At 36.8% G+C, this 26,185-nt stretch overlaps 1 protein-coding gene across 1 annotated transcript in view; it reads left to right on the top strand.

Annotated features, from left to right (window-relative positions):
- LOC132005603 (zinc finger protein 383-like) overlaps nucleotides 1-24,951 on the top strand; it is a 61,227-nt gene extending 36,276 nt beyond the window's left edge. The window contains exons 2-4 of the mRNA XM_059382909.1: nucleotides 15,883-16,009; nucleotides 16,299-16,397; nucleotides 23,287-24,951. Of these exons, the coding sequence (XP_059238892.1) occupies nucleotides 15,883-16,009; nucleotides 16,299-16,397; nucleotides 23,287-24,773 (1,713 nt within the window). The 3' untranslated portion in view covers nucleotides 24,774-24,951. The remainder of the gene's footprint in view (nucleotides 1-15,882; nucleotides 16,010-16,298; nucleotides 16,398-23,286) is intronic.
- Nucleotides 24,952-26,185: the final 1,234 nt, after the last annotated feature.

The raw sequence follows: 26,185 nt of genomic DNA, 5'->3' as shown, positions 1-26,185 counted from the left end.
ATAGTCCATAGTCTCTCATGGTTCACCTCCCCTTCCAATTTCCCCCAACTCCCTTCTCCTTTCCATCTCCCTTTGTCCTCCATACTATTTGTTATGCTCCACAAATAAGTGAAACCGTATGATAATTGACTCTCTCTGTTTGACTTATTTCACTCAGCATAATCTCTTCCAGTCCCGTCCATGTTGCTACAAAAGTTGCATATTCATCCTTTCTGATGGAGGCATAATACTCCATAGTGTATATGGACCACATCTTCCTTATCCATTCGTCTGTTATATATGGACCACTTCTTCCTTATCAATTCATCCGTTGTAACCTTCTTAAATTTATTAAGACTTGTTTTATGACTGTGTGTGATGTATCCTGAATAATGTTACTTATTTAAGAAGAATGAGTAATCTGCTGATGTTGGGTGAAATGCTCTGTATATGTGTGTTAGTCATTTAGTGTATTTTGTTGTTCAGTTCTGCATTTTAAAATTGACTTTCTGTCTGGATGATCTATATCCACTAATGACAGTGGAATGTTGAAGCTTCCTGTGATTGTTGTATTGCTATTTTCCCTTTAAAGATCTGTTAGTATTGGCTTTCTATATTTATATGCTTTGATATTAGGTGCATATATATTTATAATTGCTATATATTCTTGTTGTATTATCCCTTTTATCAAAATATGACATTCTTTGTCTATTGTGAACATTTGTGACTTAGAGTCTATTTTGTTGATGTAAGTATAGCCTCTCCTGCTTTGTTTTGTTGCCACGTCCATGTCTCCACATCACACTTTCAGCCAATGTATGTTCTTAATTCTGAAGTGAGTCTTTTATAGACGGCATTTATTTGGGTCTGGGTTGTTTTTTTTTTTTTCAGTCTGTTTTTTCAGCTACTCTATGTCTTTTGGTTGGGAAGTTTAGTCCCTCTACATTTAAAGTAATTATTATTTTTTAATTATTTTACTATTACTATCATTTAACACTACATAAAAACCAATATTATATGCTGGCCAGCTGAATATAACATTTAAAGTAATTATTAATAGGCAAGGACTTTAAATTTTCTTAATATTTTGTCTTTTTTGTAGTTCTCTTATTCCTCTCTTGTTTTCTTCATTGTAGTTGATGAATTTTTCTCCGGATATGCTGTGATTCTTTTCTCTTTGTTTGGTTTACCTACTATATGTTTTTCCTTTGTGGTTACCATGAGGCTTAAATCAAATAATTTATAGTTATAATAGTTACTTTAATCTTCTAACAACTTCAATTGCATACATAACTTTACACTTTATTTCTCTCCACACACTTTATGTAATTGATGTTAAATTTTGCTTATTTTATATTGTATTTCCATTAGCATATTTTATCTGGTTATGGTTATTCTTAATACTTATATCTTTTAACTGTTTTACTGGTGTTAAAATATACATGACGCCATTACGGTATTACAGTATTTTGTCTTTGTCTTTTCCAGTGAGGTTTACATCTTCATATGCCTTTTAAAATTAGTTTCAGAGGTAGAATTTAGTGATTCATCAGTAGCATATAATACCCAGTGCTCCTTACATCAAGTGCCCTCCTTAATGTCCATCATCCAATTATCTCTCCCCCACACACACATCCCCTCCCCTTCAGCAACCCTCAGGTTGTTTCCTAGAGTTCAGCATCTCTTATGGTTTCCTTCCCTCTTAATTTTCATCTTATTTTATTTTTCCTTGCCTTTCCCCATGTTCATCCATTTTTTAAAAATTCCACATATGAGTGAAATCAGATGGTATTTGCCTTTCTCTGACTTATTTTGCTTAGCATCATACCATCTAGTTCCATCCATGTCATTGCAAGTGACAAGATTTCATTCTTTTTGATTCTGTCGTGTGTGTGTGTGTGTGTGTGTGTGTGTATACATACCATATCTTCTTTATCCATTCATCTGTTGATGGACATCTCAGCTCTTTCCATAGTTTGGATATTGTGGACATTGCTGCTATAAACATTGGGGTGTCCGTGCCCCTTTGAATCATTATGTTTGTATCATGTTGCTTTTAAAATTCATTTCATTAAAATTGTAAAATGTCCTTTACCATTTCTTATAAGACAGGTCTTCTGTCTTATAACACACAATCTTATAACACAGAATTTTTGTTATTTCTTGACACATTGCTTCTTCATAGATTCACACCCACCTGTTACTGCGCATGTGTGTGTGTGGGTGTTGTGTGCGCACGCGTGTGTGTGTGTGTGTTTAAGACTATTTTTTTAAGAGAAGTCTTAAGTTCACAGCAAAATTGAGAAGGTACATATATTTCCCATATACTCTCTGGCCTTACATGTATCAACACCCCCATTATCAACATCCCTCACCAGAGTAGAACATTTGTTATAACCTACATTGCCATATCATCACCCAAAGTCCACAGTTTCTGTGAGGGTTAGTTCTTGAGGTACATTCTGTGGTTTAGGACAAATATATAATGACATATATCCATTGTTATAGCATCCAGTGGAGTTATTTTCACTGCCCTAAAAATCTGTATTCTGCCCATCTCTCTCCCATTGCCTATCTCTCTCACTGCCCTAAAAATCTGTGTTCTGCCTATCTCTCTCCCATTGCCACAGCTCGTGTAATCACTGATATTTTTACTGTCTCTAGTTTTGCCTTTTCTAGAATGTCATATAATTGGAATTATATACAGAATATAGTCTTTTTACATTGGCTAAGTCTTTCACTTAGTAAAATGCACTTAAAAGTCCTACATGTCTGTTCTTGTCTTGATAGTTCATTTCTTTCTAATACTGAATAATATTGTATTTTCTCAATGTACTATAATTTATTTACCCATTCATCTATTGAAGGACATCTTTTTTTTTTTTTTCCAAGTCTTGGAATTTCTGAATAAAGCTGCTATGAACCTCCATTGGCAGTTTTCTGTGCGGACGTAAATTTTTTTTTTTTTACTCCTTTGGGTAAAAAAGGAGTACTTTTTTACTCCTTTGGGTACCCAGAAGCCCAATTTCTTGATTGTGTGTTAAAAGTATATGTTATTTTATAAGAAACGACCAAAGTATGTGAACCATTTTGCATTTCCATTAGTAATGAATGAAATTTCCTGTCATTTTTTCATTCTCACCAGCATTTGGTGTTCTCAGTGTCCAAGATTTTTTCCATTGTAATAAGTGTATTGTAGTATCTCCATGTTATTTTAATTTGCACTTCCCTGTTGACTTATGATGTAGAGCATTATTTCATGGACTTATTTTCTATCTGCATATCTTCTTTGATGAGATTTCTATTAAGGTTTGGCCCACATTTTTAAATGTGGTTGTTTATTTTCCTATTGTGTTTAAAGTGTTTTAAAAAATATTTTGGACAATAGTCTTTTATCAGATTGCCTTTTGCAAATTTTTTCTCCCACTCTGTGACTTGTGTTCTCATTCTCTTGAAATCATCTTTCAACAGAACAGTTTTTAATTTTAATGAAGTCCAGCTTATCAGTTATTTCTTTCATGGATCACACCTTTGGTGTTATATCTAGAAATTCATCACCAAACCCAGAATCTTCTAGACTTTCTATTATGTTAACTTCTAGGAGTTTGATAGTTTTACATTTTACATATAAATATGTTGTCCATTTTTAGTTAATTTTTGTACAAGATACTCTATCTAGATTCATTTTGCATGTGGATGTGCAATTTCCCCAGCACCATTTGTTGAAAAGTCTGTGGTTCCATTATATTTCTTTTGCCCCTTTCTCAAAGATCAGGGATTATGTGATTTTATTTATGTGCAACACTTTCTGGACTACATTGTTCCATTGATCTTTTTTTACTGAATAAATTTGAGATATAACATGCCTAAGTTTAAGGTGTACAGTGTATTAGTTTCTTACATTTTTGTATTGTAATATGATGGCCAATGTAGCAATATTTATCCCATAATTATAGTATAATATTATTGTCTATATTCATTATACTGTACATTGGATTTCTGTGGCTTATTTACTACTGACTGCAAGTTTGTACCCTTAAACATCTTTGTTCTTTTTTTTTTAAGATTTTATTTATTTGACAGAGATCACAAGTAGATGGAGAGGCAGGCAGAGAGAGAGGAGGAAGCAGGCTCCCCGCTGAGCAGAGAGCCCAATGTGGGGCTCGATCCCAGGACCCTGAGATCATGACCCGAGCCGAAGGCAGAGGCTTTAACCCACTGAGCCACCCAGGCGCCCCTTAAACATCTTTGTTCTTATCCACTCCCACCATCCCCTTGTATCCATTTTACTCTATTTTTTACACACTTAGTTTTTTAGGTTCCATATATTAAGTGATATCACACAGTAATTGTCTTTGACTTGTCTCTTTTAGAATAATGTGCCTAGGGTTCATCAATGTTGTTGCAAATAGAAGGATATCCTTTCTCACAACTGAGTAATATTCTATTGTGCGTATCACATCTATTCTATCTGTTCATTCATTGAGGGGTATTTGGGTTGGTTCCATATTTTAGCTATTGCAAACAATGCTGCAATAATCATGGGATTGAGTGTATGCAGTCAAATTCTGTTTTCATTTTCTTTGGCTGTATACCCAGCCTCTTGTTGGATTGATTCCTTTATTGTAACATAATGCCCTTCTTTGTATCTTGTTACAGTCTTTTTTCAAAAGTCTATTTTGTTAAATATAAGTATTGTTACACTGTTGTTTTTGTTGTTGTTGTTTCACTTCCATTGAAATGCAATAGATTTGTCAACGTTAATTTTCTATTCTGGTACTCTACTGAATTCATTTATCATTTCTACCATTTTTTTTGGTGGAGTCTTCAGGGTTTTCTATGTGGTATCATGTCATCTGCAAAGAGTGAAAGTTTTATTTCTTCCTTAACAACAGGATGCTTTTATTTCTGTTATCTGATTGCTGTAGCTGGGACTTCCAGTACTGTCTTGAATAAAAGTGGTAAGAGTGGACATCCTGATCTTAAAGGAAAAACTCAGTTTTTCCCCATTGAGGATAATGTTAGCTTTTTGTGAATGGCCTTTATTTTATTGAGGTATGTTCCCTCTATCCCTACTTTGTGAGGGATTTTATCATAAATGGATGTTGTACTTCGTTAAATGCTTCTTCTACATCTAATGAACTGATCATATAGTATTTATCCTTTCTCTTTTTGATACAATATATCACATTTATTGATTTGTGAATATTGAACCACCCTTGCATCCTAGGGATAAATCCTACTTGATTGTGGTAAATGGTTTTTTTAATGTATTGTTGGATCAAATTTGCTAGTATTTGTTGAAGATTTTTACATCTCTGTTCATCAGGGATACTGGCCTGTAATTCTCTTTTTTAGTGATATCTTTGTCAGGTTTTGGTATGAGGGTAATGCTGGCCTCATAGAATTAATTTGCAAGCTTTCCTTCCTCTTCCATTATTTGGGTTAGCTTGAGAATAGTCTTCTTTAAATCTTTGGTAGAATTCACCTGTGAAACCATCTGGTCCTAGACCTTCTGTTTGTTTGGAAAATTTTTGATTAGTGATTCAATTTATTTGCTGGTAATCAGTATATTCAGATTTTCTATTTATTCCTGATTCAGTTTTGAGAGATTCCCCTCCCTTTCCCTTCCTTCTTTTCCGTTCTCTTTTCTTTGTTTTTTTCTTTTCTTTCTTTTCTTCCTTCCTTCCCTTCCTCCCTCTCACCTACCCTGTATCCCTCCTTTCTTCTCTTCCTTCCTTCCTCTTTCTCTCTCTCCTGCTCCCTCCCTCTCACCCTCCCTCTCTTCCTTCCTTTTTTCCTTCCTTCCTTTCTCTCTTTAGCTCTCTCTCTCCCTCTTGGAGGTTATATGTTTCTAAGAATTTATCCATTTCTATTAGGTTACCCAATTTGTTGGTATGTAATTTCGTGTAATATTCTCTTACAATCCTTTGCATTTCTGTGGTGTTGGTTGTTATTTCTCCTGTTTCATTTATAATTCTTTAAGTTCTCCCTCTCTCTCCCTTCCCCCGGTCCTCCCTCCCTCCCTTTGATGACCTTGGCTAAAGGTATAACAATTTTGTTGATCTTTTCAAAGAACCAGCTCTTGGTTTTATTGATCCATTATATTTGTTTGTTTGTTTGTTTTTAGTTTCTATTTCATTTATTTCTGCTCTAGTCTTATTATTTCATTTCTTCTGTTGGTTTTAGGTCTTGTTTGTTCTTTTTCTGCCTCCTTTAGGTGCAAGATTAGGTTGTTTATTTGAGATTTTTATTGCTTTTTTTTTTCATTTTTTAAAAAATTTATTTTCAGCGTAACAGTATTCATTGTTCTTTGCACCACACCCAGTGCTCCATGCAATCCGTGCCCTCTCTAATACCCACCACCTGGCTCCCCCAACTTCCAACCCCCCGCCCCTTCAGAACCCTCAGATTGTTTTTCAGAGTCCATAGTCTCTCATGGTTCACCTCCCCTTCCAATTTCCCTCAACTCCCTTCTCCTTTCCATCTCCCCTTGTCCTCCATGCTATTTGTTATGCTCCACAAATAAGTGAAACCATATGATAATTGACTCTCTCTGTTTGACTTATTTCACTCAGCATAATCCCTTCGAGTCCCGTCCATGTTGCTACAAAAGTTGGGTATTCGTCCTTTCTGATGGAGGCATAATACTCCATAGTGTATATGGACTACATCTTCCTTATCCATTCGTCCTTTGAAGGGCATCTTGGTTCTTTCCACAGTTTGGCGACCGTGGCCATTGCTGCTATGAACATTGGGGGTACGGATGGCCCTTCTTTTCACTACATCTGTATCTTTGGGGTAAATACCCAGTTGTGCAATTGCAGGGTCATAGGAAGCTCTATTTTTAATTTCTTGAGGAATCTCCACACTGTTCTCCAAAGTGGCTGTACCAACTTGCATTCCCACCAACAGTGTAAGAGGGTTCCTCTTTCTCCACATCCCCTCCAACACATGTTGTTACCTGTCTTGCTAATTTTGGCCATTCTAACTGGTGTAAGGTGGTATCTCAATGTGGTTTTAATTTGAATCTCCCTGATGGCTAGTGATGATGAACATTTTTTAATGTGTCTGATAGCCATTGTCTTGTAGATAGTATGTCTTCATTGGAGAAGTGTCTGTTCCTATCTTCTGAGATTTTTCTTGCTTCTTAAGGTAGGCCTGTATTGCTATACATTTTCCTCTAAGTACCATTTTTTCCCTGCATCCCAAAGGTTTTGGACTGTAGTTTTAATTTCAATTTGCTTTTTATTTCTTCTTTGATTTCCTGGTGGACCCATTCATTGGTTAGTAGCATGTTGTTTAATCTCCATGTATTTGTGGTCCTTCCAAATTTTTTCTTGTGGTTGACTTCATGTTTCATATCATTGTGGTCAGAAAATATGCATGGTATGATCTCAATCTTCTTGTACTTTTGTTGAGGACTGATTTGTGAACTAGTGTTAATCTATTCTGGACAAGTACCATGTACACTTGGAAAAAATATGTATTCTGCTGCTTTAGGATGAAATGTTCTGATTGTATCTGTTAAGTCCATCTGATCCAGTGTGTAATTCAAAGCCATTGTTTCTTATTTTCTGCTTAGATGATCTGTCCATTGTCCATATGTTAAAGTCTCCTACTATTACTGTATTATTATCAGTGAGTTCCTTCATGTTTGTTTCATTTTATATATTTGGGGTGTCCCATGTTGATGCATAAATATTTATAATTGTTAGTCCTTCTTGTTGAATTGTCCCCTTTATTATGATATAGTGCCCTTCTTCGTCTCTTTGTTTTAAAATCTTGTTTGTGGAGCTCCTAGGCGGCTCAGTCAGTTAAGCATCTCCCTTTGGTTCAGGCCATGATCCCTGAGTCCTGGGATCAAGCCCTGCATTGGGCTTCCTGCTCAGTGGGGATTCAGCTCCTCTCTCTCCTTCTGCTCCTCTCCCTGCTCATGATCTCTCTCTCCAATAAATAAATAAAATTTTTAAAAAAAGATTTGTTTATCCAATATAAATATTGTTACTCTGGCTTTCTTTGGACAGCCACTTGCATGATAAATGGTTCTCCATCCCCTCACTTTCAATCTGCACCTGTCTTTAGGTGTAAAATGAGCCCCATGGGGGTACCTGCGTGGCTCAGTTGGTTAAATATCTGATTTTTAAAAAGATTTTATTTATTTATTTGACAGAGAGAGAGATCACAAGTAGGCAAAGAGGCAGGCAGAGAGAGAGGAAGGGAAGCAGGCTCCCTGCTGAGAAGAGAGCCTGATGCGGGACTCAATCCCAAGACCCTGAGATCATGACCTGAGCTGAAGGCAGCGGCTCAACAGACTGAGCCACCTAGGTGCCCTTAAATATCTGATTTTGGCTCAGGTCGTGGTCTTGGGGTCCTGGGATCAAGCCCGTGTTGGACTCCCTGCTCAGGAAGAAGTCTGCTTATCTCTGTTCCTCCTGCTCTGCTCCTCCCTCTGCTTGTGCTCTGTTTCTCTCTCAATTAAATAAATAAAATCTTTAAAGATAAGTAAATAAAATGAATCCCTTGTAGGCAACATATATGTGGGTCTTATTTTTTTAAATCCATCCTGACACCCTATGTCTTTTGACTGGAGCATTTTAGTCCATTAAGTCAGAGTAATTACTGATAGATATGTATTTAGTGCCATTTTATTACTTGTTTTGTCATTGCTTCTGAGATTTTTCTCGGTTCCTTTCTTTTTTTTTTTTTTTAAGATTTTATTTATTTATTTGACAGAAATTACAAGTAGATGGAGAGGCAGGCAGAGAGAGAGAGGGGGAAGCAGGCTTCCTGCTGAGCAGAGAGCCTGATGCGGGACTCAATCCCAGGACCCTGAGATCATGACCTGAGCTGAAGGCAGAGGCTTAAACCACTGAGCCACCCAGGCGCCCTCTCTGTTCCTTTCTTATTTTTGTCACTTTTGGTCTTTTCTTTCCACTCCAAGAGTCCCTGTTGACATTTCTTGCAGGACTGGTTTAGTGGTCATGAACTCCTTCAGTTTTTCTTGTCTGGGGGAACTCCTTCTATTCCAAATGATAGCCTTGCTGGAGACAGTATTCTTGTCTGAAGATTTTTCCCATTCAGCATGTTGAATATATCATGGCATTTGCTTCAGCTTGCTAAGTTTCTGTTGAGAGATCTTCAGCTAGACTTAACAGGTCTTCACTTATAAATTAGGGACTTCATTTGTCTTGCAGTGTTTAGGATTTTTTCTTTATCACCCTATTGTGCAAACTTAGTTACAACATGTCTTGGTGTTGGCTTGCTTTTGTTGATTTTTTAAACATTTTATTTATTTATTTGACAAACAGAGATCACAAGTAGGAAGAGAGGCAGGCAGAGAGAGAGGAGGAAGCAGGCTCTCCACTGAGCAGAGAGCCTGATGCGGGGCTCAATCCCAGGACCTTGGGATCACAACCTGAGCCAAAGGCAGAGACTTTAACCCAGTGAGCCACCCAGGTCCCCCTTGATATTAGTTCTCTCTGCCTCTTGAATCTAGATGTCTGTTTCCTTCCCCATATAGGGAAGTTTTCAGCTTTTTCTTCAAATAAATTTTCTTCCACCTTTTTTCTCCTTCTTCTGGGACTCTTATAATACAAATGTGATTACATTTGATGAACTCACTGAGTTCCCTAAGTCTATTCTTGTGTTCCTTTTCTCTTTTTTTCAGCTTCATTACTTTCCATTACTTTTTCTTCTATATCATGTATTCATTCCTCTGCTTCTCTCAGCCTGATGTTCGTTACATCATACGTGTTTCTAGTCTCTTATTGCACTCTTCATCTGTGATTAATTACTTTTTAACTCTTTCTCTCTGTTCTAAGTGTCTCATTGATGTCTTCTGTTCATTTCTCATGCCTAGTGGTGATTGTTGTTTCTCCATCAGGTATATTATTTATATCATTTCATTTACATCCCTTTCCCTGGCCTTATCTTATTCTTTCATCTGGGATAAATTTTTCTATCTTTGTGTTTTCTCTAGGCATCTGCCTTCTTGTCAATGTTAGAAAGCCAGTTATATCTTCTGCTCCTGAAAGTAATGATTTTCTGAACGAGGTCATGTAGTGCTTAGGGCCTGGTGCTTCAGGAAGATCTCTGGCATGTGCTGAGTATGCTCTGCTGTTGTGTTTTGGCTGCTCTATCCTTCAGGCCAGTCATCTGCAGAGACTCTCCTTGCCTGCAGTGAGCAGTGTTTGGCCCCTGGCCTCAATATAATAAGTTTTAATTAGGTGTGCTCTGGTGTGCTTGTGAAATCGGAGCTGACACTACTTCCACCAGAACTGATGTCCTGCAGAACTCTCTGGTTGGGAGACATGGTGTCGTCTGGGGTCTGTCCTGGTCTTCTGGGGGAGGGACCAGCTGCACTAGGACTGAGGCAAGCATGACTGAGAAGGGCAGTCTCTCCCACACACAGGGGGCTCGAACTTGGTGTTTTCAAGTTGGGCAGCCAGTAGTAGAGCTGTGGTGCCTCCCATGGTTGGCTCTGTGTTTATGCTGAGGGGCAAGGGAGGGTAATGGTACTGGCCATTTGTTTATAGAGAGGTGTCTCTGTGAATGCTGTGTCTTATTGATGCACTGAGCAGAGTGAATAGTCTCCCCACTCTGTGTCCCAGGAGTTCTTCAAATCACTGTTTCTGTGCTATCTGTCCCTGGGTCATTTGCCTACCTTCTCTCCAGGAATAGCACAGGGCCCACCAGACTCTATCCCAGCCAAGTCTGCTAACTTTAAAAACTCCAGGCTTTAAGCTCCACTGATTTCAAGAACTCCCAAAATTCAGCCCCTCATTTTTCCCTAAGCCAGTGGCTTTGGGGAAACTTTATCCTTGTGTGTTCCCTTGTGTGCTCCTCTCTCTCACACTTCTTTATGATTATGGCTCCCTCCCCTCTGCAACACCAACAATCTGTTTCTCACATGAAGCATGTCTCCATACTTCTACCTTCTTCAATGTGGCCTCTTTTCTTACTTTAGTTGTGTAGTTTGTTCTGTCTGTCTTCAGGTTGATTTCTGGAGTATTTAGGATGATTTGATAGTCATCTACTTGTGTTCATGGGACCAGGTGAGCCTAGGATTCCCCTACTATGCCACCATCTTTATCTGTCTGTGATTCTATTGAGAATTTTATCATGAATGCATGTTAGATTTTGTTGAAAGCATTTTCTGAATCTTTTGATATGATCATGGGATTGTTTTTAAAGATTTTATTTATTTATTTGCCAGAGAGAGATCACAAGTAGGTAGAGAGGCAGAGAGAGAGGGGGAAGCAGGTTTCTCGCTGATCAGAGAGCCCGATGCGGGACTCAATCCCAGGACCCTGGGATGATGACCTGAGCCGAAGGCAGAGGCTTTAACCCACTGAGCCACATAGGCACCCCGTGATCATGGGATTTTAATTTTTTAATCTGTTCATGTGGTGGATCACATTAATTTATTTTCAAGGTTTGGACCAGCCTTTCATACCTGGGATAAATCCTATTTTGTCATGCTAAATAATTCTTTTTATATATTCTTGGATTCAGTTGCTATTATTTAGTAAGGATTTTTACATCTACGTTCATGAGAAATACTGGTCTGCAGTTTTCTTTCTTTCTTTCTTTTTTTTATAATGTTTTGTCTGGTTTTGGTGTTAGATTAATATTGGCTTCAGAATGACTTAGGAAGTAATCCTTCTGCTTTTATCCTCTGAAAGACATTATAGAGAGTGGGAACAATTTCTTCCTCAATTATTTGAGCGAATACATTTGAGTGAATGTATTTGTGAATACATTTGAGTGAATACATCTGAGTCTGGTGCTTTCTGTTTTTGAAGTTTATGAATTATTGACTCAATTTCATTTATAGAATTAACACCTATTCAGATTGTCTGCTTTATCTTGTATGGGTTTTGGCATACCTTGTCTTTCCTTCTTTCTTTAAGATTTTATTTATTTATTTGACAGACAGAGAGATAGTGAGAGAGGGAACATAAGTAGGGAGAGTAGAAGAGGGAGAAAGAGGCCTTCTGTTGAGCAGGGAGCCTGATGTGGGGCTCCATCCCAAGGTCCTGGGATCATGACCTGAGCCGAAGGCAGATGCTTAATGACTGAGCCACCCAAGTGCCCCAGCATACTTTATCTTTCAAATAATTATTTCATTTCATCTATTTATCAAATCTGTATGCATAATTGTTCATAGTATTATTTTATTATCTTTTCATATTTATGCAATATGTAGTGCTATCCCCTCTTTCATTTATGATATTAGTAATTCATGTCTTCTGTATTTTTTCTTAGTTAGTCTAGCTAGAGACTTATTTATTTTATTGATCTTTAAAAAATATCCTTTGGTTTTATTGTCTTCTATGTTGATTCCCTGTTTTCAATTTCGTTGAGTTCTGCTCTCTTATTATTTCTTTTTTTCTCCTTCCTTTGGATTTTTTAAAAGATTTTATTTATTTATTTGACAGAGAGAGAGATCACAAGTAGGCAGATAGGCAGGCAGTGAGAGAGAGGAGAAAGCAGGCTCCTCGCCAAGCAGAGAGCCCAATGCGGGACTTGATCCAAGGACCCTGAGAGCATGACCTGAGCCGAAGGTAGAGGCTTAACCCACTGAGCCACCCAGGCACCTTTCCTTTGGATTTAATTTGTTCTTTTTCTAGTTTATTAAGATGGAACTTAGATTTTTGGTTTCAGACTTTTCTTCTTCTCTAATATATATGTTAATTGCTATAAATTCCCATCTGGGCACTGCTTTTGCTGCATCCCATAAATTTTGATAGTACTGTATTTTCATTTTCATTTAGTTAAAATATTTTAAAATTTCTCTTGAACATTCTTCTTTGACCTATTAGAAATATGTTGTTTAATCTTCATATATTTTGGGATTTTCTAATTAGCTTTCTGTTAGTCAATTTCTAGTTTAATACCATTGTTATTTTAGAGTAGACATTGTCTCATTTCTATTCTTTTAAGTGTTAGGGTATATTTTGTGGCCCAGAATGTGGTCTATCTCGGTGAATGTTCCATGTGAGCTTGAAAAGAAGATAATATTTTTTAATAATGCAAGCCCAGGAGTCCTTTGTGGAAAAGATTCTCAAGTATGACTTTTTGCCTATTGTACAAGTGACAAACTATGATACATTTGTGGCAAATTATAACTTATTACTAATCTCAATAAGAGAAAAACACTAACTTCATTAAGAACTGGCTAGACTATAAAAAAATAATTCATACTATAGGAACTGCAGTAAGAACTAGGCAGAAGTAGTCAACCTTATAATATTATAAAAATAATTATCAACATTATTTGAAATGTAAATGAGAACTTCCATTTTTACTTCTCATATTGGCAACAATATAGAAATTAGGTATTAGTGTGAGAATATGCTTACACGCTCCTGGTGGGCAGGGTCAATTGGTAGGTACTGCCTCACTAGGGTTCAGTTGGAAATTTCCAAATGTAAGATTCAGTAGGACTTCATCAAACTAAAAATCTTCTGTGTATCAATGGAAACAGTTGACAAAATGACAAAGCAATATATGGAATGAGAAAAAATATTTGCAAACCGTATATCTGATAAGCCATTAATATCCAAAATATATACGGATTTATATAACCCAATGGCAAAAAAAAAAAACAACCCCAAAACCAAAAAACCCCCCAAATACCCTGTTTTATAAATGGGAGAAGGACCTGAATAGACATTTTCCCAGAAAAGACATAACTAATGGCCAGCTGACATATTAAAGGTGCTTAACATCAACAATCACTAGAGAAAGTTGAAGATTGCAATGAGAGATCATCTCATACCTAGGATGGCTTTTACCAAAAAGACAATAGATAAGTGTTGGTGAAGAAGTGGAGGAAAAGGAACATTTTTACACTGTTGGTTGAAATATAATGTGGTACAGCCACTATGGAATACAGTGTGGAGATTTCTCAAGAAATTAAAAATTGAACTACTATATGATTCAGCAGTCCTACCTCTGGGTACAAATACTAAGAAATCAAAATCAGTATCCTGAAGATATATCTGGACTGCCATGTTCATTTTCACTGCAGCATCATTTATAATAGCCAAGGTATGGAAACAACCTAAGTGTCCACTCATCAGTGATAAGCGATGAATGGATAAAATAGATGTGAGGTATCTTTATAGATATCTAAATAGATAGATGATAGATAGATAGATAGATAGATAGATAGGCAGACAGTGACATATAGTGAAGATTCAATATCTTCACTGTGACATATAGTGAAGATATAGTGAAGAAGGAAGGAAATCCTTCCACTTGCAAAAACATGGATGTTATCTAGAAGACATCATGCTAAGTGAAATTAGCCAGAGAAAAGCAAATACTGTAATGATCTCACTTATGTGTGAGATTAAAAAAAAGAGTCCAATTCACTGAAAAAGAATAAAGTGGAGGTTGCTAAGAACTGGGTTGGAGGAGGTAGGGATATGCAGGTCAAAGGGTACAGGCCTTCAGTTATAGATGAATAAACTCTGGGAATCTAATGTACCTCATGATGATTATACTTAATCATACTGTGTTATGGACTTGAAATTTGCTGGAATAGTAGACCTTGGAGTGTCTGGTTGTTTCAATTGGTTAAGCATCTGCCTTTGGCTCAGATCATGATCCCAGGGTGCTGGGATCTGCTCAGCAGGGAGTCTGCTTCTCCCTTTCCCTCTGCCCCTCTCCCCTGCTTGTGCTCTCTCCCTCTCTTTCTCTTAAATAAATAAAATCTTAAAAAAAAAAGGGTAGACACACACACACACACACACACACGGTAACCATGTGAGGTGATGGATGTGTTAATTAACCCAATTGTGGTAATCATTTCACAAAGTATACATATGTCAAATCATCATGTTATACACTTTAAGCATATATAATCCATTTGTTGATTGTACGTCAATAAACTGAAAAATCTGGTTTAAATAAAATAATTACTATATGTTGGCTAACTGAATTTAAATAAAATAAATAAAAGAATAAAAAACAACAAAATAGAAAAGGTACACAGGAGATACATATTTGATTCTTTGCTTCTCTAGAAATGATTTATACAACCGTGCATTTGTGTGAATTTTGGCTGGTTAAATGACTCTAGTCAACAGTTTATTCCCAGTATTGCAAAATTTTTACATTTTAAATTTTGTTTTATTTCTCCATTTCAGGGCACTATTTTTTTTAAAAGATTTTATTTATTTACTTATTTGTCAGAGAGATAACACAAGTAAGCAAAGGGGCAGGCAAAGAGAGAGAGAAGCAGGCTCTCTGCTGAGCAGGGAGCCCAATGCGGGGCTCAATCCCAAGGCCCTAGAATCATGATCTGAGCTGAAGGCAACCGCTTAACCAACTGAGCCACCCAGGTGCCCCTTCAGGACACTATTTTGCAGAACATTGTGTTTCTATTTTCTGGTACCTTTCATGTGACCTGCTTTCTGATTGTTGAAAACATCAGGATCTTCTTTATATTCTTACTATTCCAAAATTTTATCCTCTCATACCCTTCCAAGAGTTTACTAATTATTTATAACTTGATTTTACAAGGGGGAAAGGGACACGTAAGGGTATTTCTCTTTACTGAGAATATACTATATACCAGCTAGCTGTTTAACTGGATATTCCTCTTAATTGGATTTAGTATAATTTTAAATGAGAATGGATCTTGGAATTCTCTTTGTGCACAGGAGTTTTTATCTGCAGGAGCTGGGTTATGTGAGGCCTGCTCATTGATTAACACTAACTCTAGTTTTCAACCACATCACGGGTATTGAGCCCAACCGGTTTGTGCTCCATTTCTCTCCTTCTCTGTAAAACTCGCCTTTATTTCTCCTTTTATGTTTCTCATCTTTCCTACCTCGAAGTCATTTATTTTCATTACATGAGTGTAACTCGGAGCCTTTTTTTTTTCAGGGATTTCTGATATTCAGAGACGTGTCTATAGACTTTTCTCAGGAAGAGTGGGAATGCCTGGACTCAACTCAAAGGAATTTATACAAATATGTAATGTTGGAGAATTATAGCAACCTGGTCTCAGTCGGTAAGTATACCTTTGTCCAAAAAGTCTAGAGCCCTTTGGAACATTTTCTTCCCTTGAGAAGACTTTCTCAACTCCTTTCATATATCCTATCCATTTCTTCTCCCTGTTCCAACAGACATAACTTGAGCTTTTTAGAGTTGGGAATGTATAGCTTCATTGGACCTAAGGCTAAAGCTCCACCTTCTCTGCTTTTTTGTGGCCCTTCCAATTTATTTGCTGATCACAGAATAGGATTTGTGTCCTGGGACACCTACAACCTAAAAAGTCTCCTTTCCTCTCTTATGAGTAGGTCTTTGCATTCCTAAGCCAGATGTGATCTCGTTGTTGGAGCAAGGCAAGGAGCCTTGGAGTGTTTTTGACAGTGAGCTGACAAGAGGCTTGTACCTAGGTAAGTGACTGACGATTATATAAGGGAATGTAGGATCTAAACCTGCTGTTCAGTGAAGAGACCACATCTTTGAGATATTTGGAGGAATCGCCCCTCAAAGGCCTACAACTATTAAGAAAAGTAAAGTTATCATGAACTTCCAAATGCCCACACCTTCTCCTTGATACTATCCATGCTTCTTTTCTCTCATATTTTCTGCCTATTCTTATAAGTGATTCTAATGAGAAACATCTACTTTTAAGTGAGATCTAATTCCCATTCCCTAGCTCTCTCTCTCTTTCCTTTTGGTCTATACACATATCACTCCTTTAAACATTTTGGTATTAAATATGTTCAGGTTCATGTATTCATTCTTTCAGCCAACATTTCATTATATTCTATGTTATAGAGAATATTTTTATTTTCTTTAAAAAATATTTATTTATTTATTTGACACAGAGAGAGAGAGATCACAAGTAGGCAGAAAGGCAGGCAGAGAGAAGGGAGAAAGCAGGCTCTCTGCTAAGCAGAGAATCTGATGTGGGGCTCAATCCCAGGACCCTGAGATCATGACCTGAGCCGAAGGCAGAGGCTTAACCTACTGAGCCACACAGGAACCACTGAAGAATAATTTTCTGGGATATAAAATTTATAAAATATATCAGCTACTAAGAAACTTATAGCCTAGGGTTTGAGAAAAGTAGGTGATGGGGATTAAGGAGTGCATTTGCTGTGATGAGCATGGGGTATTACATGCAGGTGTTGAATCACTATATTATACACCTGAAATTAATATTACACTGCATTTTAACTCACTGGAACTTAAATAAAAAACTTTTAAAAAAATATAAAAATCTTTCAAAATGTAGAATTAATTGTAATTGTAAAATTAATTGCAGTTCAAATACCACAACAGGAAAAATGGCTAAAGATTGAAAAGTGGAAAAGCCTCACAGAGCTATAATGGTTGGAGTCCTGGGAGTGATTTCAGTCACCATGGTAGAGTTTTGGGTATAAAAGTTATGTGCTTGCAGTGGGATAGCAGAGGTTGCAAACAAGAAGAGATTGAGGCAAAGGAAGAGGATCAAGCAATTGTGTGATGCATGTAATCAACATAAAATAGAATGGGAGAGAGGGAAAAGGTCATAAAAATGGATGATTCATAATAGAGAGCACCGTAAGTACAAAAATCCTGAGGCAGGCAGTCTCATTGTGTATAAGGAGCCCAAAGGTGACCAGTATGGGGGCAGTGAGTAAACAAAGAGGAGAGAATCTGGGATCTGTGATCAGAAAGATATATGCTGGAAAGAGTCGTTTTATAATGACCTTGTAAACTGTGGTTGAACTTTTTCTGAGTGAGATGGAAATAAGTAGATTTAAGCAGAGCTGTGACATGATTAGATTTTTATTTTTCAAAAATACTATTTTTTCCTATTTACAGAAGAGGAAACTGAGACAGAGACACTTGAAATAACCTGTCCAAGGTCAACAACTAGTAAGAGTTAGAAATAAGTTATACGTCTCTTGGCTCCTAAGCTATTTTTCCTAAGTTAAATCAAAGGGGAGTAGATATAGTGGACATGATTTCATCTGAAATGCAGGTGAACAGATAGAAGTTAGCTTTTTAAAATCAATTGTTAAGTGAGTTTTTAGGTCCCGTATATAGTCAACTATAGCACACAGACTACATGCATTTATATTACATATAAACATTAGATGCATATAAATGCATCATGAATTTTCTCTAAAACAATATATAATATACCTTCCTTTCTTAATAATCTTTTAGAAATATCAATATTATAATATGGATATACCTAGATAATGAGGTTGTCTTCCAGATTCTTCCAATTTCAATTTCTTTTTTTTTTAATATTTTATTTATTTGACAGAGAGAGACTCAGCGAGAGGGGAAGCACAAGCAGGGGGAGGGGGAGAGGGAGAAGCACGCTTCCCACTGAGCAGGGAGCCTGATGTGGAGCTTGATCCCAGACCCTGAGATCATGACCTGTGCTGAAGGCAGAGGCCTAACCCACTGAGCCACCCAAGGGCCCTCCAATTTGAATTTCTAATTGAAACTTCCTTTCTTCTATACATTCTTTTGTAAATGAATTTTTCTCATATTTTTTGATTGATTTTTTAAAAGACAATTTTAAAGGCTTTTTCCAGCCATGTATATAATGCATATGTTCGATTTTTTGCATCACCTTCAGGAACGTGTACCTTATTTTAAAAAGATTTTATTTATTTATTTGAGACAGAGAGAGAGAGACAGAGATAGTAACAGTGATAGCGAAAGAGAGCACAAGCAGGGAGGACAGGGAAAAGTAGGCTCTCCACTGAGAAGGGAACCTGCGGGGTGGGAAGGGCTCCATCCCAGAGCCCTCATGACCTGAGTCAAAGGCAGTTGCATAACCAACTGAACCACCCAGGCACCCCAAATTTGCACCTTTTTTTAAAAATAATTTTTAATTTTTTATAAACATATATTTTTATCCCCAGGGGTATAGGTCTGTGAATCGCCAGGTTTTTAAAAATAAATTATTCTATGTTGTTTTAATCTTGGAATCAAGAATAATATTTTGCCTATTTTTTGTTGTTTTTCAAAATAATATTTTTAATAGCGAAAGACAAATTATCCTGTAATGTTTTACATTCAGAATTTATCTAATTGCAACCCCATGATTAGATTCACATTAAGCAATTTTATCTTATCTGATATTTAATTAAGTTTATACACTTAAGAAAAAAAGATTTGGGGTACCTGAGTGGCTCAGTTGGTTAAGCAACTGCCTTTGGCTCAGGTCATGATTCTGGATGGAGTCCCACATCAGGCTCCCTGCTCGCTGGGGAGTCTGCTTCTTCCTCTGACCTCTCCCCTCTCAATCTGTCTTTCTCTCATTCTCTCTCTCTCTTAAATAAATAAAATATTTAAAAATAATAATGAAAAAATATATTTATTTTTTAGAGAGAGATGGAGCTCAAGTGGGAGGAGCAGAGGGAGAGGAAGAGAAAATCCCTAGCAGACTCTGAAGGGAGTGCAGAGCCCAATGTGCGGCTCATCTCAGGACCCTGAGATCACAACCTGAGCCAAAACCAAGAGTCAGATGCTTAATTGACTGTGCCACCTAGGCTATCCTAGGGTCATGCACTTCTTAATTCATTATACCAGGAGGCAAAGCCAAGTCTTCTCATTACATTGATGATAATTTTGATCAGGTGGTGGTTGAAGATGACTACCAGGTCTTTCATTGGAAAGGTACATTTCCCCCCTTATCACTACTAAATAATCTGTGCAGTGATACTTGGAGACTGTATAATTGTCTGTAGAAATCTTTTACCCAAAATGTTTGGTATTCATTGGTTCTTGTTCAAAACAAATTACACTGAGCTTTGGGAAAGGTGAAGTTCTAATTATATCACATCTTTTCTGCATTTATTAGTTGGTCTTGCTTTGTTTAAAAAAAAAAAAGCTTCTCCTCTCCACCTTTGTTGAGAACACTACAGATTCATTGATTCTTTTTTTTCATTGATTCTTTTAAAAATCAATATCTTATAACCAATTGTAATCATTATTCTTTTTGATGATTAAACTGTCATTCATAGATGGCCATTGAAAGCCCCTTGCAGCTGGCTTCTGCATCCTTTTTCATGTATGCATGAGTCTTTAAAGACCTTCTTGTTTTCTGGCACAAAAATATGTTCCAATCTCATCTTGTATTTTTCTTTCCCCCAACTTGGAATAAGCCAACTCATTACGAAGCCTTGGTTTCTTTTATTAGGAAATGGTGTTCATTGACCAGTATGCCAATGCATTCATTACTACTGGATTGTCATTGCTTTTATATCCATTAAGTAGAAAGAGACAGAGAACATACATTTTAGGGATGCCTGGGTGGCTCAGTTGATTAAGCCGCTGCCTTCGGTCCAGGTCATGATCCCAGGGTCCTGGAATCGAGTCCCGTATTGGGCTCCTGGCTCGGCAGGGAGCCTGCTTCTCTCTCCGCCTCTGCCTGCAACTCTGCCTGCTTGTGTGCTCGCTCTCGCTCTCTCTCTCTCTCTCTGACAAATAAATAAATAAATAAATAAAATCTTAGAAAAGAGCGTTTTATAACTGGATCATACTAATAACTCTAATTGAAGTCCAAAAGACAAGACTCTGTCTCACTTTTCTATGTTTGTTTTGTAACTTTTTCTTTTTTTTTTTTTAAAGATTTATTTATTTATTTGACAGAGAGAGAGAGAGAGAGATCACAAGCAGTTAGGGAGGCAGGCAGAGAGAGGAGGAAGCAGACTCTCTGCAGAGCAGAGAGCCTGATGCGGGGCTCGATCCCAGGACGCTGGGACCATGACCCGAGCTGAAGGCCGAGGCTTTAACCCACTGAGCCACCCAGGCGCCCCATAACTTTCTCTTGAACAGTGGAAAGCCCTATTTCCCACAACATGAGTATATTTATTCAAGTCTTCCTTTCTAAAACCAGAGAATAGTTTCAAAATTAGTATACTAGCACAACTACTGACTGAAAAACCTACCTGAAATCATATTCAATAATTATTACAGTTTTCTTTTCCTTTCCTTTTCATTTTTCCCTTAGACTATGTCACACCAAGGATTTCTAGTCAGATTACAGTTCATAAAGTGGCTAGATTAATTCTTTTTTTGTGCATTTTCAACTTAATATACCATTTATCTTAACTGTTAAGTTTAGATTATTTTTAGTTTATAATTGGAATATATAAAGCACTTATATGCTTTAAAAGTCAATATAAAGATATACTTAGGGGGGCACCTGTGTGGCTCGGTGGGTTAAAGCCTCTGCCTTCAGCTCAGGTCATGATCCCAGGGTCCTGGGATCGAGCCCTGCATCGGGCTCTCTGCTCAACAGGGAGCCTGCTTCCTCCTCTCTCTCTGCCTGCTTCTCTGTCTACTTGTGATCTCTGTCAAATAAATAAATAAAATCTTTAAAAACATATATATATATATATATATATATATATATATATATATGTTTTTAAAGTTAGGTTTGTAATCCTATCTGCTTCATTCATTGCCACTCTCTAGGTAACTTTTTGGAAAGAGGGGATTTGGGGTAGTCTGATTAATCATTTCAGCCTTTATTTTTTCAGAAATAGAGCATGTTCATATTTATATTCCCAATTCTCCTTCCTTCTTTTACACAAGATATTACAAAAGTGGGGGGAAGGGCAGAGGGAGAGAGAAAATCTTAAGCAGGTTCCAATCAACTTGGAGGCCAGCTCCATTTCATGATCCTGAGATCATGACCTAAGCTAAAATCAAGAGTTGGACACTCAACTGTCTGACCCACCCAGGCACCCTGTCCTGGTTTTCTTTTAATAATTATGAACAGATTGTTTTGGAAATCATTCCATCCAGATACATTGGCAAAAATTTTTTAAATGTGTAAAATTGACTTATCTTTCTTGGTATTATATATTGATTTTTGCCATAACTAATTATGGCAAATATAACTAATTAGTAGAGTTTCCATGCAGATAGTCATAAAATTTGTAAATATTTTCAGTTGTGCTTCTTGCTTTCCTGTGCTTGTAACGTAATGCTCCTGTCTAGTCTTATCACTGTGGCTGTACCTTTCAGGAAGTGTTCGATAGAAACAGCACGACTATGTGGTATTCATCTTTTTTCATGGTTTTTAGAGGCATAACTTTTTTTTCTTCTATAAATTAAAAAAATATTTGGAATCATTTTATATATTCAAAAAAGTTGTAAAAATAATATAGAGAGCTCCTATATTCCTCACCTAATACCAATTTCCCCTACATTTTTGTGGTATATTTGAATTTACCCATCCCCATTGTTTTCATTCCTTCCAATATAGTATACCTTTCATAAACTTCATGATTTATTCTTTCTTTGTTTTGTTTAAAGTGAGCACCTATATCTTCATATATCTCCTTATATAAATGGTAACAGCATACAGTATATATATATAGTAATATACTATACAGCATATACTATACAGAACTACATCTTGTTCTTCTACATTAAAAATTATGAAGATTGGGGCACCTGGGTGGCTCAGTGGGTTAAAGCCTCTGCCTTCGTCTCAGGTCATGATCTCAGGGTCCTGGGATCGAGCCCCGCATCAAGCCCTGCATCGGGCTCTCTGCTCAGCAAGGAGCCTGCTTCCCTTCCTCTCTCTCTGCCTGACTCTCTGCCAACTTGTGATCTCTGTCTGTCAAATGAATAAATAAAATCGTTTTTAAAAAAAGAGAAAAGAAAAAATCATGATGTACATTCAATAGGAATATACAGATACTTCTCATTTCTTTATACAGTTACTTAGAACTCTACTGTGTTCATGTACTATACTGAGTTCAAGTAGTATTAAGTTGGTGGCTATTTGGAGCCATTATAGTCATTTGCTCTTTCAAATAGCTCTGTAGTGGATAACCTTCTGCATAAACCTCTTAAGATTCTTTCCCAAAAGTATATGTTTGCATTCCTAGAATTGGAATTGCTTGCTCAAGGAAAAATGCTTACCTAATTTTGCTAGAAACTGGCAAATAGGCCTGTATGGTAGTTGTACCATTTTTATTCACTACCCTGAATGTATGAGAGAGGTTACTTACCTAAATAGCCTTCTAAAAGACTAAATTATCAGACTTTTGGGTTTTTGCCAAAGTATACTTTGAATTTATTCCAAAATTTAAGAATCACTGACTTCATCTTTTTCCGATCCCTTCCCCCCATGACTTCCTATTTCACTTTTCAATTTCTATACTTTATCTCTCAAATTGCACCACCATATAAGAACTATAAATTCTATTTGCATTATTAACATTAATTTCAATGTAATTCTGCCTTTTATAAGTTTTGTGTCTTCTTCCTCCCTCCAAAAGTGAATGTTTTATTTGTGCTTTCTTTCAGAATATATATCTAGGTGTGAGAACAAGAAATTATCTCTGAAAAAGAATGACTATAAAATAGATTCATCCCAATGGGTTATAGTGGAAGGATATACAAAGCATGGACTTAAACAGCGATCTCAGGAAAGACATTTTAGCCAAGTCTCATGTGCCTCTGAAGACATGTCCCCTTTCATTCAGCATACATCTCTCCCTCGACATCAAACATTTAATACCAAAGAGAAATCTTATGAATGCCAAAAATATAAAAATGCCTATGGACAGGACTCAAAACTTACTACACATCAAGAAGGTCATACTGGCAAGGAATTATATGACTGTAAGGAATATGGGAAGGCCCTTAATAGAACTTCAAAACTTAGTTCATATCATTCAGTGCATATTGGCATAAGACCCTATGAATATGAGGAATGTAGGAAGTCTTTGAATAGTGACTCAGAATTTATGCAACATCAGGTAATTTTTACTACAGAGAAAGCTAATGAATTTAAGGAAAGTGGGAAAGTCTTTACTAGTGCCTCACAGTTTTTTCTACGTCATAGCATTCATACAAGTGAGAAACCCTTTAAGTGTAAGGAGTGTGTTAGAGAATTTAGTAATGGTACAGCCCTTATTCGTCATCAGAGGATTCATACTGGTGAAAAACCCTATGAGTGTAAAGAATGTGGAAAGGCTTTTAGTACTAGTTCAATATTTAGAGTACATCAGAGGATTCACACAGGTGAGAAACCCAATGAATGTAAAGAATGTGGAAAAGCCTTTCATCATTCTTCATACCTTACTCAACATCAAAGAATTCATACTGGTGAGAAACCTTATAAATGTAAGTATTGTGTTAGGGCATTTAGTAATGCTTCAGCCTTTATTCGTCATCAGAGAATTCATACTGGTGAGAAACCGTACAAATGTAAGGAATGTGGAAGAGCCTTTAGTACTGGCTCAATACTTACAGCACATCAGAGAATTCACTCAGGTGAGAAACCCTACTTATGTAAGGAATGTGGGAAGGCCTTTCGTCAGTCTTCAGACCTTACTCAACATCAAAGAATTCATACTGGTGAGAAACCCTATGAGTGTAAGGAATGTGGAAGGGCATTTCGTCGTTCATCAGAACTTTCTCGACACAAGTTAATTCATGCTGATGAGAAATTGTATGAATGTAAGGAATGTGGAAAGATCTTGAGTAGAGATTCAGTACTCATAAAGCATCAGAAAATTCACACTGATGAGAAAGCCTGGGAATGTAATGAATGTGGGAGAGTTTTCACTTGTGCAACATACCTGACCCGGCATCAGCGAATTCATACTGGTGATAAACCATATACTTGTAACAAATGTGGGAAAGCCTTTCTTCGTTCTTCAGACCTTATTCTGCATCAAAGAATTCATACTGGTGAGAAATCCTATGAATGTAAGGAATGTGGGAAGGCTTTTGCAAGAGGCTCAAATCTTAATCGCCACCAAAAAGTTCATAATGGTAAGAAATAGTATGAAAGAAAGTTTTGTAAGACATTTAGGCATATCTTTCAGGTAACATGAAATGAAAGAGAAACCACAGATATGTAATATAAGAAATCCTAAGAATTTATTGGTAAAATATAGAAATATAATAAATAGAGAATGCCTTATGTGTTTCACAGTTTAACTACCATAAGAATAAAATGAATATTGGAAGGCTTCTACCAATGGCTCATTCCTTTCTAAATTTTAAAAACTTTTTATCATGACTGGAGAAAAGTGAAAGATCTTTTTGTTGCATTTTTCTATTTTAAAATACTTTAAATCCACTTTATTTTTTTATATGGCTATATGTAGTTTGGGTTATGCATAGCTAAAACACTGTTTTATCATAAGTTATACATTAAATTTTTGAATTTATTTTGTTCTCACAAAAATTCTTTTTTTTTGTATTTTATTTATTTATTTATTTTATTTTTTCAGTTTCCAACATTAATTGTTTATGCACCACACCCAGTGCTCCATGCCGTCCTTAATACCCACCACCAGGTTCACCCATTCTCCCACCCTCCTCCCTTCTGAAACCTTCCAAAACCATCAGAGTCCACGGTCTCTCATGTTTCATCTACCCCTCCAATTTACCCCAATTCACTTTTCCTTTCCTTCTCCTAATGTCCTCCATGTTATTCCTTATGCTCCACAAGTAAATGAAACCATATGATAATTGACTTTCTCTGCCTGACTTATTTCAGTCAGCATAATCTCTTCCAGTCCCATCCATGTTGACACAAAAGTTGGATATTCATCCTTTTTGATGGAGGCATAATATTCCATTGTATTTATGGACCATATCTTCTTTATCCATTCGTCTGTTTAAGGGCATCTTGGCTCTTTCCACAGTTTGGCGATTGTGGCCATTGCTGCTATGAACATTGGAGACAGATGGCCCTTCTTTTCACTACATCTGTATCTTTGGAGTAAATACCAGTAGTGCAATTGCAGTGTCATAGGGTAGCTCTATTTTTAAATTTTTGAGGAATCTCCACACTGTTTTCCAAAGTGGTTGCACTGACTTGCATTCCTGCCAACAGTGTAAGAGGGTTCCGCTTTCTCCACTTCCTCTCCAACACTTGTTGTTTCCTGTCCTGTTAATTTTGGCCATTCTAACTGGTGTAAGGTAGCATCTCGATGTGGTTTTTGATTTAAATTTCCCTGATGGCGAATGATGATGAACATTTTTTCATGTGTCTGATAGCCATTTGTATGTCTTCTTTGTAGAAGTGTCTGTTCATGTCTTCTGCCCAATTTTTGTCATGATTATCTGGTTTTGGGGTGTGAATTTGAAGAGCCTATAGATCTTGGATATTACCAAAATTCTTAACACAGCACAACTTACTCAGTAACTATTTCATGATGCTATTTGTGCACAGTTTTGTGACATT

Source organism: Mustela nigripes, chromosome 17 (genome assembly GCF_022355385.1).
Source record: "Mustela nigripes isolate SB6536 chromosome 17, MUSNIG.SB6536, whole genome shotgun sequence".
NCBI classification, from domain to species: domain Eukaryota; kingdom Metazoa; phylum Chordata; class Mammalia; order Carnivora; family Mustelidae; genus Mustela; species Mustela nigripes.
Note: the sequence above shows the minus strand (reverse complement) of the source record. Positions and strands in the feature narration are given on the sequence as shown.